The sequence below is a fragment of the Rana temporaria genome, chromosome 4, assembly GCF_905171775.1.
Source record: "Rana temporaria chromosome 4, aRanTem1.1, whole genome shotgun sequence".
Lineage (NCBI taxonomy): Eukaryota > Metazoa > Chordata > Amphibia > Anura > Ranidae > Rana > Rana temporaria.
In genome coordinates this window covers 147,849,870-147,866,616 of record NC_053492.1, presented here as the reverse complement: position 1 = coordinate 147,866,616, position 16,747 = coordinate 147,849,870, and the positions used below count along the sequence as shown (strand labels likewise).

General features: G+C 46.1%; 1 protein-coding gene across 1 annotated transcript in view; it reads left to right on the top strand.

The window, feature by feature from the left end:
* The first annotated feature begins 14,697 nt into the window (after positions 1-14,697).
* The window catches only part of ERICH6 (glutamate rich 6), a 108,684-nt gene continuing 106,634 nt past the window's right edge, over positions 14,698-16,747 (top strand). The window contains exon 1 of the mRNA XM_040349158.1: positions 14,698-14,762. Within this exon, the coding sequence (XP_040205092.1) occupies positions 14,732-14,762 (31 nt within the window). The 5' untranslated portion in view covers positions 14,698-14,731. The remainder of the gene's footprint in view (positions 14,763-16,747) is intronic.

Genomic DNA, 16,747 nt, shown 5'->3' with positions numbered 1-16,747 from the left:
CCTGGAGGGCCGGATTCGGCCTGCGGGCCTTGTGTTTGACACCTGTGCTCTAGACACACAGGCTAAGATACACATTACTGATCATCGTGTACTTAAAGTGGTCCGCCAACATACTGCTGTTAATTTACTAAAGGAGTAGAGCATTTTTACTTTACAAAGAATGGTGTGCATGAAAAATAAAACCAGGACTTTGCTTGCACATGTTTAGGTGATTGAAGTCCGCAGAGCTTCATCTTATTTATTAAGCCAAGTAGAAATTCCCATTGCTGAGTGAACAGTCTATACTCCTTTAGTAAATCAACACAACTGTCAGCATTTCATTATCACAGAATTATTAATCTACACTGCAGTCTAGAATACTCCTATGTTTACAATAATGGCACATTTGGCACCTTTTCAGGGGGGAGGGGGGTGCAGATACCTGTATAAAACAGGTATTTGCACCACTTCTGGGTTCTGACTCCCACGTCACCCCCCCCCCCCCCCCTCGCTGTCTTCTGGGAAACACTGTTCCCAGGCAAAAGCGGGGACCAGTGACGGCGCGCCGCGATACTCGTGCATGCGCAGTAGGGGACCGGGCAGTGAAGCATCTAAGGACCGAGCGATTGCTCAGCCTCGTCTGCTGACATCGCGGGCGCGCTGGACAGGTAAGTGTCCATTTTCTTTAAAAGTCAGCAGCTGCAGTATTTGTAGCTGCTGGCTTTAAAAAAAAAAAAATCAGGTGGACATCCACTTTAAGCAGTTTTCTGTCTATTCAAACCTCTCATTCTATTTAAAAATGTACCGGTAAATCCCAAGAGCAAGGCCTAGGGGGCTGTTCATACAGAAGTTCTAATGGGTAAGGCCAGAGTGAATCAATATGCCAGGTACCACAAACTTTTAAAATACCAGTTTTTTTTTTTTTAAGAGGTATGAGAAAAATAAATGCAGTCCCATCCAGAATGGGAATAATTTTGTGCCAAGTCTTGTGAATATTTTTCAAAAAAGGAATCTCTACTTCTGGTGGGCATGAGAATTGCTAACCCCTGTGTGGCTCCTTGATTTCCAGACAAGCATGCAATGGGCTGAGGAAAAATTAAGTCAAGCCTTTAGGAATGACTGAGGAGGATTTATTCAGTCCAATACCTAACAATATTAATGACTGTAGCCATCACTTTAATTTTAGCAATGCCTTTACCAGCATAGGCTGGAAATGGAAAGTTTTAGGTTTGGTTGAAACAGTTGCCTAATTGTTCTGCTGAGGGCTCAGTGTTTTGGTGTACATAAGGCTGAGGTTCGGTATGAGGAAATTGCATCATATCTTGCAGTTCAAAAATAGTTACTGAATGTTTTCAGTCGTCGTATTGGAGAAGCTCCTGAAAGGAAACCTTTATGGATAAGGGCTGTCATAGCTGGTCTTGCTTAGATAATGCTAGTCGCTTGGCTGTTATGCTGAACTAAAGGCTGCAATACTTTAAACCTCCATTATTCTTCAATATAGGTTACCTGTAAAGGAAAGCTGTATAGCAGAAGCAGTATGGAAGGGTTGAGCACAATGGCACCACGGGATGGGTTCCCTCATTAATATTGACTGTATTGACCTTGATGCCCATTCACACTGGTCAGGCTTGCTGTTATGTGTTTAGACAGGTCGCATTAGGGCAGCTAATTCATTGGCTACCTAAGGCATGTAAAATCATGCCTGCAGCATTTTCTTTTTGTATCCCTATATTGTGCGTCGCATTTCAGTGGACTGCAACACAGGTACCTTGTAGAGGTGCACTGGTGTGCCAGTCACAATAAATGGCATCTCAGCACACAAATGCACATGACGTGTTGGTGCAGTGGTGACCAGGCCTTTAAAATTTGAAAGCCGTCATCGATGAGGCAGCTGGGTACTTGGCATTTTCAGATAGAAAGGTCAGCAGTTGCAGCCTTTGTATCCCCCCCCCCACCCCTCCCCCCCAAGGTACACATTTTCCTATAATTAAATATTTTATGTAGTAATATTTGCCAGTGGATGAGTGAACAGTTCTTTTTGTAAAGAGGTTTATGTGTTGCACTGCCACCCCCAGTTTATTTATATAGTCCCAAGTGTTGTCTAGGTTCTGTTATATATGTGCTTTTATTTCCGTTCCAGTTTCAAAATGGCTTCTGTTATGTTTTGTTAAAGGATTACCTTGGATGGTGTGTGTTTATTTTATTTTTTAAACCTCATTTTACTCCAAATGTTCAAATTGTACAGTGTATTAAAATTATCTATTGAAACTGCTACCAAACACAGAAATTTAATTTATTTAATGAATTGTATAAGAAGTTATTGCAGAGTATCCATGTATGTATTTTTATATTTGTTGGTTTTATAGAACCTTGACTGAAGGCTGTTATTAAAGGGGGATCCAACCAAACATTCAAGCAGTTCATACAGCCACTGGCTTTTGTCCCTTCCTTTTTGTTCTGTGCAGGCTGTATACCCAATAGAATAACACCTCTCCCTCCCCTCCCCCTTTGAATAATTGGTATCTTGGGTTAGTTTGCAATTGGAGATGCACTGAATGGGCAATAGAATTTCAATACATTTTTTTTGTTTGTTTGTTTTAAAAATAAATGCTGAACAACTGTTTTCAAATGTATCGTTTCCGTATTTTTTTTTTTTTTAGCATATTATATTACTGCATGATGCAGCAAATGGCACAGTCTGACTTAGGGATTGCATATTTTAAAGCTAAATGCCAGTCAAAAATAAATGAAATCTATTCCTCAATAGTGGCAGGGTATATAAATCCACTCTGTATGCACAAAGTACTTTTATGAAACCCAAGATATTACCTTGTAAAAGTAGCAGTGACCTCATCATTGTGTACATTGAATATGTACATTGACTTTGCATCTCTGGTATCCAGCTGGCAGTCGTCGCAGCACCCATTATTCATGAGCCTTCTGTAACAGTCAGGGGTTAATGCCGTTTACGATATTCCATTCCACCAACCCACGACAGCTTATCGACACTCCACAATCCAGCAGACGAACATGGCCCATACAGATTCCCCAGAAACGCGACACACCGCTCTGGTTCAAAACGGATAGACACTTTAATGGTAAACTCAGGCTTTTATCCATTTAGAAACCCCAAGGAACAATGACTTAACTCCGAGATAATCTACATGAGCTAATTACTAATCATTTACCCAGACAAGGTGACTCCGAGATGAGCTCTTCTCACCTGCTATACAATACACATTTATCATCAATATAAATTCACACAATACAGTGTCAATTAGCATCACACTATGAAATGTTCTTGAGAGCCAGACTAAGGTTCATTTACATGACAGTAGCAGACAACATTAACACCTTAACAGTCTGTGTTCCCACATTGAATCACTCTTTCTATTGACCGGTTGGGTTTAGAATCAACAACCTGTAATATTTCAAGATATCCTGGAATACATTGTGAATTATTACTGTCCCATCTCCTGTAATCCAAGATATCTTTCTCAGTCATCCTATGCCCCTAGTGGACATAGGATGACTTTAGACACAAGAGTCATCGATGAAGCTGAAACAGGAGTACACCACACCCTGCAAGAGCCTCTGGGTCCCACGGGCCCTCCCGTTACACCTTGTTTCCAGGAAGGTGTGCAATTGGAATATTGCTAAGACTTTATTACTAGAAGGTCTTGCACAGAGGCAACGTTTTGCACTGCGTTACTGTGAAGATCTGGGTGAAATGCACAAAGCACACCAAAGACTCAAGGAAGAACACGCATGACAAATGTAATTAGACAATGGTCACCTTATCCCGGAGTTCAGTTTTTCTCGTCCAAGCCAGTAAACGTGAAGCTGGACTCCTGGCACAAATTTTCATGAAAATTTTTTCCTTTTTGCTTGCAAATAATATAAATCCATATTGTGTGCACCATATTGCTTTTGCAAACACAGATACTACTTTGTAAAAGTATTAAGTGAAACTAAGTATGCAGAGCTATGAGCGGTCTGAGCACCACCTTCCTAATTACAGTTTACTTAAAACAAATTCAACACAATGGACATTTACATGGCATGGGTCCCTTGTGCTGCTTTCTCCACTTTAATAGGATAGTTCACCTTTACAAAAAAACTGCCTATGCAGGTAAGGGATGGTTGTAGATTCATAAAAACTGTGCAGCTCTGACTAAAGATGAATAATGCCCTTGCTATAGGTGTAGGCCCATTACATACCTTATAAAGCCTGACTGGAATACTCCCAGGACATTGCTAAGTGAGGCCTAGTCGTCGCTGCTCACCTCCACCATCACAAGAGTGAGCTCTTTCTCTGAGTCAAACCCCCTCACATACTTTCTCTCCCCTAATGCAGTAGCTCTGAGCTCAGAGGTACGCTAGACAACAGGGGTTCCATTCCAGGAGGGGTGAAGTCTCTGCAGTGTGGTGGCTCAATCCTCAGAGGTTGCGGGAGGGCCACCTTTGGGCCCACCTACAACCCTTCAGGGTAACAACGGATGCAAGCGCTTGGGGGGCCTACCTAGAGATACTTTGAGCCCATCTCACACTCTTCTTACCCTGGCATTGGAACTCCTGGAGTGGGCAGAGCAGAGTCCCCTCTATCTCAGCAGTGCATATTAAGGGGGCATACAATGTCAAAGCGGACTACCTCAGTCGGCAGCCGATTCACCAGGAGGACTGGGAATTGAACCCCAAAGTGTTCTCCCTCGTATGCCGACAATTTGGCAGCCCAGAGATCAATCTCTGCCCGCAGAGGTAACAGAAAAGTGAGAGTCTTCTCACTATTCAGAGGGGGGGGGGGGGCTAGACAAGCTGGCACAAGTTTGGGACTTCCGCTTGGCATATACCTTCCACCCCCCCCCCCCCCCCTTTAGTTATGATCCTGAGCATACTGCAGAAGCTGAATCTCTCAGAGGGCAGACTGATCCTGAGTGCCTCATGTTGGCCTTAGAGGACCTGGTTCCCTTCCCATCCCTGGGAAATTGGTCCATATCTCCCCCGAAGCGGCAGGACATTCTTTCAGGGTCCAGTCTGCCACCCAGATCCCGGCTTCTTCAGGCTAATGGCTTGGCTCTTGACAGGGAGAGCCTGTGAAAAATGGGGTGTTCTGAGAAAGTAATCGACACCCTTCTTTTGAGTAGGAAGCTGGTTACCAGGCATATTTATGCCAAAGTCTGGAGAGTCTTCTTGCGCTGTTGCAAGGCGGAGGGGACTTCCCAACAAGAGATCCCTGCGATCCTGGACTTTCTCTAGGATGGCGCGGATCATGGGCTAGCAACTAAAACACTCAAGGTCCTGGTCGCAGCCTTGTCCAGTTTCTTTGGACAGGGGAGGTTGGCTCTGGACCTCCTGATTTAAAAGGTTTTGTCAGCTAGAGATAGGTTGTCCCTGGTGCAGTCTTTGAAGCCCTAACTAGGGCACCATTTGAGCCGTTGGCTCATATCCCTCTTAAGGGTGAGTAACTTAAGACAGCCTTCCTGCTGGTGGTTATGATGGCCAGAAGGATAGGCAACACCCAGGCTCTGTCAATGAGACCTTTTTTTTTTTTATTATTTGAGGACAGGGTTGTACTCCGGCAGGATTCCCTGTACCTTCCGAAGGTAGCCTTAAGGTTCCACAGGACTCAAGCGATTGTCCTGCCTTCATTTTGTACCAAATTTTAGAGCGAGAGAGAGTTCCTTTCATTGTTTAGATATCAGACAATGTCTGTTGGCTTATTTGGATAGAGTGAAGGAATTTTAGACGGTCCAGTCACTAATTTACTTATTTTTTTCAGCCAGAAGAAGGGTCAGCAAGCGTCTAAGGCAGCAATAGCAAGATGGATCAGGCAGGCCGTTACCATAGCATTTGAGCAGGCTGGTAGGGCAGTTCCGACTAATCTTAAGGCACATTCCACTCGGTCTCTGGTGGCCTCTTGGGCAGAAAGGGCCGGAGCATCGGTAGAGCAGATGGGCAGTGCACAAGCCAGAGCACCTTCCTGGGACACTACAGAGTGGAGTTGCTGTCACCTCAGGATCTGGTGTTTAGTAGGAAGGTCCTACAAGCTGTTGTCCCGTCCTAAGGTAGGCCTGAGCTACTTGCTCTTCTCTCAGGGTGCCATCCTGGAACTTGAGAAAACGACTAGTTACACTTACAGCTAACAGTGTTTCTAGGAAGTCTTCCAGGACGACAGGCCTACTTCCCACCAAGATTTGAGGTGATTCACTCTTGTGCACTGGTGTAGGTCAATAGATTTTCACAACTGAGGAGTGGGGGTTTTGACCTCTGTTGATTGTTTCCTGTCGGGGTGGGACCAGTCATCTCTCAGGGTGCCATCCTGGAAGACATCCCAGAAATACTGTTAAGTGTAACTGGTCATTTTTAACCACTTTCCTATTGGGAACTTAAACCTCCCTCCTAACCAGACCAATTTTCAGCATTCGGTGCTCACATTTAAATTGACAATTACTCATGCAACGCTGTACCCATATGAAATTTGTGTCCTTATTTTCACACAAATACAGCTTTCTTTTGGTAGTATTTAATCGCCACTGATTTCTTTTATTTTTAATTGCGCTATAAATGGAAAAAGACCAAAAAATGTGTAAAAATAAATAAATAAACAAATGCATTTTCTGTTATAAAATTTTGCAAATTGGTAATTTTTTTCTTCATAAATTTTTGTCAAAATGTTATACTGCTACATGTCTTTGGTAAAAAATAACCCAAATCACTGTATATTATTTGGTCTGTAAGCCTGCGAATTTACAGCGGGTTTGATGCATTTAGGAACACACAGATTTGCAGGTATTGTTAAAAAGCATATTATTCCATGGCGTTGGTTCGCATCTATGCATTGCAAATTTTGGTGCGAGGAGGGGGAGGGTCCTCTGCGTGTTGACTGCGGGAGGGATGTCAATTCCCATAGTGCAGCACAAATTTTATCTTCATAGCCTTCAATTGAACTTGCAGTACACAGTTCACATCTCTTGCAAATTGTTCACTGTCTGCCGCCTGAAAATTGTGGTAAATTTGCATCTGTCTACCTCCAAAATGCAAGGCAAATTTGCACCTCATACAGGACAAAAAAATGATCAAATTCGCAGTACATTGCATCACAGTAGTGTGAATCTAGGCTGAAAGTTAGTCTACAAGCTGTGGTGCCAATCACTGAAAATTGCTCTCACCTGACGTAGTGACAGCCCATCTCATTTCTTGAGGCCCTGAAATGTCAGGAAAGTACAAATGACCCCCAAATTACCCCTTTTTGAAAAGTAGATATCCCAAGGTACTTAGTAGGGCTGCTTTCACACTGAGGCGGTTTTCAGGTGTTTTAGTGCTAGAAAACCGCCTCCCTATTAATTTGTGTGACTTTTCACACTGGGGCGGTGCGCTTGGGGGATGTTCTGAGAAGTCCTGCAAACAGCATCTTTGGGTGTGGTTTGAGAGCACTGTATACACCACTCCCAAAACGCCCTGCCCATTTAAAGGAATGGGTAGCGCTGCCTAAGCGCCTGTCGTGCGCTTAGGCAGTGCTGCAACATGGGTGCTTTTAACTCTTTATTTGGCTGCTAGTGGGGGTTAAAAGCATGCTGCTTAAACGGAGCGGCTACAGTTTTTTAAATTGTCATTTTTTTCCCCCAACAATGCAAAATTACGATTATTTATTTATTTATTTATTTTTCCCTTCACAAAATTGTCATAAGTTATTTTTCACACACCGCATATAGCATATGCATACTTCTAATGACACCCAAAAATACATTCTGTTACTCATGAGCATGGCGATATCACATGTGTGAGACTTCCACAGCCTGGCCACAGGGCCAGTTCACACACCACATGCAGTCCAGTGCATTTTTTCTGCATCAAAAAACACATAGAAAGTAGGGTTATATGGTTTTTCAATGACACCAGTGCTTGAGTGAGTGAGTGAGAAACTTATAAAGCGCAACACATGAGAACCGAATCGCCTCTGGGCGCTTAGTAACCATTCCCGAAGAAGCTTGCAGTTCCAGAAAAAAAAAGTAGAACATGCTGCATTTTTACTGCACCGGGCTCTACTGGAATGCTTTAAAATGCATTGGCTAAAAAGTGCTCTCAAGCTCCACCCATCGCTCTCCAGCCCCCCAGTGCTCTCCACCCCTGTTCTTTTTGGCTCCCCCTCCAGTGCTCTCAGGCTCCCCCCCCCAGCACTCTCCACTCCCCCCTGCATTTTGCCCCCACCCATGTGCTCCTTAACCCCGCCAGTGCTCTCCGCTCCCCCTGCATTTTGCCTCCACCCATGTGCTCTCCAACACTGCCAGTGCTCTCCGCCCCCAATAGTGTGATCAAGCCCCCCGTACTTTCCACCCCTGTTTTTTCAGGCCCCCACTGGTGCTCTCAAGCTCCCCCCATTGCTCTCCACTCCCCAGTGCTCTCCACTCCCCCTTGCTCTTTGTACCCCCCAGTGCTCTCCAACCCCCGTGCTCTTCACTCCTGTTCTTTCTGCCCCCCCAGTGCTCTTAAGATCCCCCCTTAGTGCTCTCCAGCCCCCCCTCTCAGCCTCCCGTGCTTTCCACCCCTGTTCTTTTTGGCACCCCCCAATGCTCTCAAGCCCTCCCAGCACTCTCCGCTCCCCACCCCTGTGATCTCCACTCCCCCCTGCTCTTTGCTCCCACCCATGTGCTCTCCAAACCCGCCAGTGCTCTCCGCTTTCTCTTCTCTTCAGCTCCCACCCAGTGCTCTCACTTCAGAGGACAGGCTGACTGGGGGCACAAAATGAGGACGGCTGAAGGTGCAGGTGGCCAGGGACCACTCCATCTCACAACAAACAGATCCTCTGGAAGGAGCACTGCCCCCATTCAAAACGAGAACCGACCCTGCATGCTGATGGCAAACATAAATATCCTGCTGGCATGGAAGGTACCGTACTGAGCATCAACAACACACCTTCCCACAGACAGGGACTGCAGACTGGGACATGGGGCACAGGAGGGGCTGCAATGATGGGCACAGTGGGGCTGCATTTGTGGGCACAGTGAGACTGCATTTGATGGGCACAGTAAAGCTGCATTTGATGGGCACAGTGAGGCTACAATGATGGGCACAGCGAGGCTGCATTTGATGAGCACAGTGAGGCTGAATTTGATGGGCACAGTGATGCTGCAATGATGGGCACAGCGAGGCTGTATTTGATGAGCACAGTGAGGCTGCATTTGATGGGCACAGTGAGGCTGCATTTGATGGGCACTGATGAGGCTGCATTGAGCTCTTGTATCATGTCTGTAGCCTCTGACCATCTCCTGTATCATGTCTGCAGTCTCTGAGGGAGTCTGGAGAGGAGTCAAGAGTGGGAGCGCCGCCAGAATGGGGGTCATGGGAGAAGTCAGATGTCTGTGGATTGTGGAGAGGAGACTATATAGGATAAAACTAGAGCCACCAAGCTGGAGCTGACTGACTGAGCCCTGCATGGTGCACCTGAGAGGAGGTCGGTGACAGCGCTGCTAGGCCAGTCTGAGGGGGGGTCACTGATGTAAGGGGGAAGTGAATACTAAAATAAAGGTTTCCCCCTTATATCAGTAACCCACCCCCCCTTACAGTATTTTTTCTGTGGAAGGTGGTCCCCCCCCCCCCCCACATTCTGAGTTCCTGGGGTCCCCCTTGATGATTGACCACTTTTACCTGGAATTTGCGTTTATAGATATAAAGCCCTATGTGCTTTCATATCTGTCTTATCTATATATAATACACTCTTCAAATGTGCTTTAAAATGTATGGTTTTCCTTTTCATGAACAAGAAAATAATGACGTTATGCTGTTACGCTGGTATAGTAATGCTGTGGGCTGGTATGAAATTTTTTCCAGGGCTGTTTTTTTTTCCCAGTCCGGTCCTGACTGTAGGTGTAGGTTTGTGTAAATGGGATTGTATTATATTTTTTTTTTTTTTTTTTTGGGTTGGACTTGTGTCTTTTTTTTAACCTGACTAACTACCGGTATGTCTGTGAGGCTGCCTGCAGCCCTGCATGGATTTTCTTTAAAAGCAAGATTGTGCATGGCTCCGCCCACACAGCCTCATTGTATATCTCAATAGAGCACAAGTGCAGTGACCTGGGGCTGGGGGAACAGCCTGCAGGAGCCTATGCATTACATCCACCTAGCACTGATCATGGTTGCAATACTTTGCACGCTTCAATGCAATTTTTTTATAAATGTATGTGCGTGTGTATATATGTATATATATATTTTATTAATGTGAATCCAACTGTTATTTTTTTGCAAAAAGTGGACTAGGTACGGTTATATTTTTATAAGTAAGAAGGCTGGCCGCAGGCCAGCCTGTATTTGTGGGAGGAGTCTGAGGCTATTTAAGACTCCCTCCCTGTCAGGGCTGGGTCGCCGTAGATTTCTGGGGAGGAGGGGGGGCGTGTCATGTCAACATCAGCAGATGCCATTCAGCGTCGGATTTGGAGGAGGGAGGGGTCGTCCGCCTGCTCATGGCGGCTCCACGTGTCTGCTGACCCACTAGCTTCTCCCTGGGCGTCTACCAGGCGGTATGGGGGAGCGGGAGCCGCCTTCCACCCTGGGCTATCTGCGGGTTCTGAGCGCTGTCATTTACTACACGAGGGGGGCCATCCAACCTCCCTCCCACTCCTCCGGGTTACATTGTTTGTGTGGCATTGTCATGGGGACCGAGCCATTTCCGGTTTCCATGTGGAGCTACAGGTCGGCAGCTGGGGGCTAATGGAGGTTCCCCTCACGCTGGCAGCATGGAGACCCGACGGCCCGCCGCTATTTCCGTCCGCACATGGTGTTTCAAGGGGAGGGGGGAGCCGCTCACGGTCCGGTTCTCACACCGGGTCCATAGGGGGGGGGCTCGGTGCTCAGATGAGGGGTTCCCGCATGTCTCCTGGTCCTTGCAGGTGTCCCCTCTTCCAACCCCCACTCACTTATCTCCTTCGGGTTCACGCCGTACTAGCTCCGTGCAGCTTCAACTATAATAGGGAGAGGAGATCCTCTCCCTATGATAGCCTAGCTGAGACTGATGACGTTTCTATATGTCACGTGACATGAGTGAGCCAATGGGATGTGATGGAGGCGGACCATCACATTTCATTGCAAATCACATTTAATGGCAATGCACCGGCAGCTGCGGCATGGCTGCTCGTTGGTCCTCTCACTCCTCCTCCCGGGGCTCACGCTGGTTCAGGGGGGGGGGAGGGGACGCAGCTTCCATCCATCCACCACGCTGGTTGCATGGGGGGGGGGCGCAGGGACGCAGCTTCCATCCACTTCTCCCAGCGGCTTAGTTATGTTTCCAAGTGTCCTAATGTGTCTCTAGGCTACAATAGAGGTAATACAAACTGTTTGTTTCTCATACGTTTATGGGTTCATGCGACTGTCAATCATGCGACTGTTTCTCATGCGACTGTTTCTCATGCGACTGTTTCTCATGCGACTGTTTCTCATGCGACCGTGTTCGCATGCGACCGTGTTCGCATGCGACTGTTTCTCATGCGACCGTGTTCGCATGCGACTGTTTCTCATGCGACTGTTTCTCATGCGACTGTTTCTCATGCGACTGTTTCTCATGCGACTGTTTCTCATGCGACCGTGTTCTCATGCGACTGTTTCTCATGCGACCGTGTTCTCATGTGACCGTGTTCTCATGCGACTGGTTCTCATGCGACCGTGTTCTCATGCGACCGTGTTCTCATGCGACCGTGTTCTCATGCGACCGTGTTCTCATGCGACTGTTTCTCATGCGACCGTGTGTCTCATGCGACCGTGTTGCTCATGCAACTACGTTTTCTCATGCAATTGTTTCTCATGCGACTATGTTTCTCATGCGACTGTTGCTCATGCGACTACGTGTTCTCATGCGACTATGTTGCTCATGCGACTATGTTGCTCATGCGACTGTTGCTCATGCGACTACGTTTTCTCATGCAACTATGTTTCTCATGCGACTATGTTGCTCATGCGACTATGTTGCTCATGCGACTATGTTGCTCATGCGACTATGTTTCTCATGCGACTATGTTGCTCATGCGACTGTTTCTCATGCGACTATGTTGCTCATGCGACTGTTGCTCATGCAACTACGTTTTCTCATGCAACTACGTTTTCTCATGCGACTATGTTGCTCATGCAACTATGTTGCTCATGCGACTATGTTTCTCATGCGACTATGTTGCTCATGCGACTGTTTCTCATGCGACTATGTTTCTCATACGACTATGTTTCTCATACGACTATGTTGCTCATGCGACTATGTTTCTCATGCGACTATGTTTCTCATGCGACTGTTTCTCATGCGACTATGTTTCTCATACGACTACGTGTTCTCATGTGACGATGTTGCTCATGCGACTATGTTGCTCATGCAACTGTTTCTCATGCGACTATGTTTCTCATACGACTACGTGTTCTCATGCGACTATGTTGCTCATGCGACTACGTGTTCTCATGCGACTACGTGTTCTCATGCGACTATTGTTCATGCGACTACGTGTTCTCATGCGACTATTGTTCATGCGACTATTGTTCATGCGACTATGCTGCTCATGCGACTATGTTTCTCATGCGAATATGTTTTCTCATGCGACTGTTGCTCATGCGACTGTTTTCTCATGCGATTGTTTCTCATGCGACTACGTTTTCTCATGCGATTGGTTCTCATGCGACTATGTTCTCATGCGACTACGTTTTCTCATGCGATTGTTCTCATGCGACTATGTTTCTCATGCGACTGTTGCTCATGCGACTATGTTTCTCATGCGACATGTTTCTCATGCGACATGTTTCTCATGCGACATGTTTCTCATGCGACATGTTTCTCATGCGACATGTTTCTCATGCGACATGTTTCTCATGCGACATGTTTCTCATGCGACTATGTTTCTCATGCGACTGCTGGTCATGCGACTATGTGTTCTCATGCGACTACGTGTTCTCATGCGACTACGTGTTCTCATGCGACTACGTGTTCTCATGCGACTATTGCATTTGATGTTCTGCTCATACGTAGGTAGGCTCATAGGGTGTTATTGTTGCATGTCTGTTTTCTGTATTGTCTAGGTTGTGTCTGCGCACCCCCAGCTCCTGCTCTTCCATTTCTGCCGGTCATTTCATCATCCCCTTGGGTCCGGTCTAGCAGACCTTCTGGTTTATGTCTGTGTCATGGGTGTTCCTTGTCGGAGGTGGTGGTGGAATCTCCCATCCCTGATTCTCTGACGTCCCTTCTATGGGTACTTTCAGCCAAGGCTATCAGGTAGGAACGGGTTCGTGTGTCGTCATGGTTCCAGGTCAGGTTGCTGCTGTAGCGCATGGGCCTCGTCCTTCTGCTCCGTCAAGTTATCCATTAGGTATCCAGCACTTCAGGCTCCTGCCAGTTGTCAATTTTTGCAACTCTCCCGGTCACTTTCCATATTAGCATGGATAGGCCAGGGGTTGGGGGGGTTTCCTCACGGAGCTAAGGCTGGCGGCCGGTTGTAGTATTCATTGTAAGGCATGGTTGCAGGGGCGTCTCGGGCCAGTTCTGGTTCAGTTGCCCCAAGTATCCTTGTATCATTAACGCTTCAGGCTTTCGGCTGGCTTGTCGCAGGCAGCAGGCTCGAATCAATCTTTCTCAGGGCATTGGTCGAGTTCAGGGGCTGCTTGACGCATTCAGCGGGGGCTTCCTTCTTTCACAGGTCATGAGTCAGTAGCTTCTCCGGTCACAACGGCTTCTTATCAGGTATGCTTACGGTTGCCATCCGGGTGCGTGCGGCTTTTCTTCTTGGTCGCTCATCTACCCCCTCTCCACCTAAATATGGGTCTTTTGCCCTCTTTCAGGCGTACCTACAGCGGGCCAAATGGGCACAATCCAGGCCATTGGTTTTTAGGGTTACCGCATCCCTTACTCGAAGTCTTGAAGACTCTGACTACAAGTAAGAAGGCTGGCCGCAGGCCAGCCTGTATTTGTGGGAGGAGTCTGAGGGTATTTAAGACTCCCTCCCGGTCATTTTTTGGGTGAAATAATGGCGTTTTTATAACTATAGCAACTGTTTTTATAAATCAGCTCTTAACCATTTACTGCCTATAGAGTACACATTCCCATAGAGAAGTGTAATGTCACCTGTACAGTACACATTCCCATAGAGAAGTGTTATGTCACCTGTACAGTGTACATTCCCATAGATAAGTGTAATGTCACCTATAGTACATACCGGTAACCCATAGAGAAGTGTAATGTCACCTATACAGTACACATTCCCATAGAGAGGTGTAATGTCACCTGTACAGTGTACATTCCTATAGTGTAATGTCACCTGTACAGTGTACATTTCCATACAGAAGTGTATTGTCACCTGTACAGTACACATTCCAATAGAGAAGTGTAATGTCACCCATACAGTACACATTACCATAGAGAAGTGTAATGTCACCTATACAGTATACATTCCTATAGAGAAGTGTAATGTCACCTTTACAGTATATATTCCTATAGAGAAGTATAATGTCATTTGTACAGTATATTATCCTATAGAGATGTGTATTGTCACCTGTACAATATATATTTAGATAGAGAAGTATAATGTCACCTGTAGAGTATGCATTCCTATAGAGAAGTGTGATGTCACCTGTACAGTATATATTCCTATAGAATGGGAACAATGATAATGTCACCAGCACACACACACACACACAGTCCTCTGGTTCCCCATGTCTATGGGAGGAATGTGCTCACCAAACACTCTGCTCCTCCCATATACAGTTGCTTGGTAACCACATGTAAACAAGGCGCAGCATGGAGGGGACAGAGAAGGCTCGGGAGCTGGGTGAGTGATAGAAGTCATCAGGAGATAAACAGATTAGATGAACTTCCCCGGGTTATATGTGAGCAAAGACAGCCCAGAGCCATGGGGCTGATCCTATCTGCTAGGTCTGATGGGGCTCCCAGTGAACTCCTTTTACAGTTCTTTATACAGTATATGGTAACATCGTGACATGATTGGTGTGTGAACAGACTTCTTGTTTTGCTAATTTGTTAGATTTTTCATGTGCATTCATTGATGATTCTATATATTTATTCTTGCAGGGTGCATAGGCAGTGGGGGTTATTTACTGAAGACAAATCTACTTTGAACTACAAGTGCAAACTACAAATGCAAAGTGCACTTGAAATTGCACTGAAAGGGCACTTGGAAGTGCAGTCGCTGTAAATCTGAGGGGTAGATCTGAAATTAGGGGGAACTCTGCTGATGTTATCCAATCATGTGCAAGCTAAAATGCCCCCTCTACAGCGCCTGCACTTCCAAGTGCACTTTCAGTGCAATTTCAAGTGCATTTTGCACTTGTAGTGCAAAGTGGATTTGCCTTCCGTAAATAGACTCCATAGTCATACATACATCCAGTGGTGGCCCGTCCATACGGGGCGCAGGGGTGCCGCCCCCGTAATCTATGCACCCGGCTCCTAATCTGCATGCAGGGCGCCGGACACATGGATTTCTATGTTTTTCTTTTTAGTAGATTAGAGCCAGAGGATTTAATTGGCGTAAAAAAATGGTGGGATCCGGCACAGAGCACTGCGCCCTGAGCCCACCCAGTTGTGTGACAATAGCAAATTAATATTTGCTATTGTCTTCCTGATTCTCCTCCCAGCCAGTCTTGAGATCCAAATAGCCGGGAGTCTTAATACATTTTCATATGCGGGTGCTACTCATGTATGCATTTGCTTCTGCACGCTAGCTCATCGGGACGGGCACTTTAACCACTTAACCCCCGGACCATATTGCTGCCCAAAGACCAGAGCACTTTTTGCGATTCGGGACTGCGCCGCTTTAACTGACAATTGCGCGGTCGTGCGACGTGGCTCCCAAACAAAATTGGCGTCCTTTTTTTCCCACAAATAGAGCTTTCTTTTGGTGGTATTTGATGACCTCTGCGGTTTTTATTTTTTGCGCTATAAACAAAAATAAAGCGACAATTTTGAAAAAAATTAATATTTTTTACTTTTTGCTGTAATAAATATCCCCCAAAAATATATAAAAAAACATTTTTTTTCCTCAGTTTAGGCCGATACATATTCTTCTACATATTTTTTGTAAAAAAAAATCGCAATAAGCGTTTATTGATTGGTTTGCGCAAAAGTTATAGCGTTTACAAAATAGGGGGTATTTTTATGGCATTTTTATTAATATATATTTTTTACTAGTAATGGCGGCGATCAGCAATTTTTCTTTTGGTACTGCGACATTATGGCGGACACTTCGGACACTTTTGACACATTTTTGGGACCATTGGCATTTTTATAGCGATCAGTGCTATAAAAATGCATTGGATTACTATAAAAATGCCACTGGCAGTGAAGGTGTTAACACTAGGGGGCGGGGAAGGGGTTAAGTATGTCCCTGGGTGTGTTCTTACTGTGGGGGGGGGTGGCCTCACTAGGGGAAACACTGATCCTCTGTTCATACATTGTATGAACAGAAGATCAGCATTTCCCCCCCCCCCTGACAGGACCGGGAGCTGTGTGTTTACACACACAGCTCCCGGTCCCCGCTCTGTAACGAGCAATTGCGGGTGCCCAGCGGCGATCGAGCCCGCCGGGTACACGCACGGATGTCGGGGCGAGCGGGGGGCGCGCGCACACGCCCCTAGTGGCCGCTCAAAGAGCCGCCGTATAGCTACGGGCTTTCGCCCAGGAGAGCCGACCTGCCGCCGTATAATGACGGTGGCTGGTCGGCTAGTAGTTAAATTTTTTATATTTTTTTATTTTTTATTTTAGTTTATTTTAATTATTTTTACACAGTTTCTTTTTTAT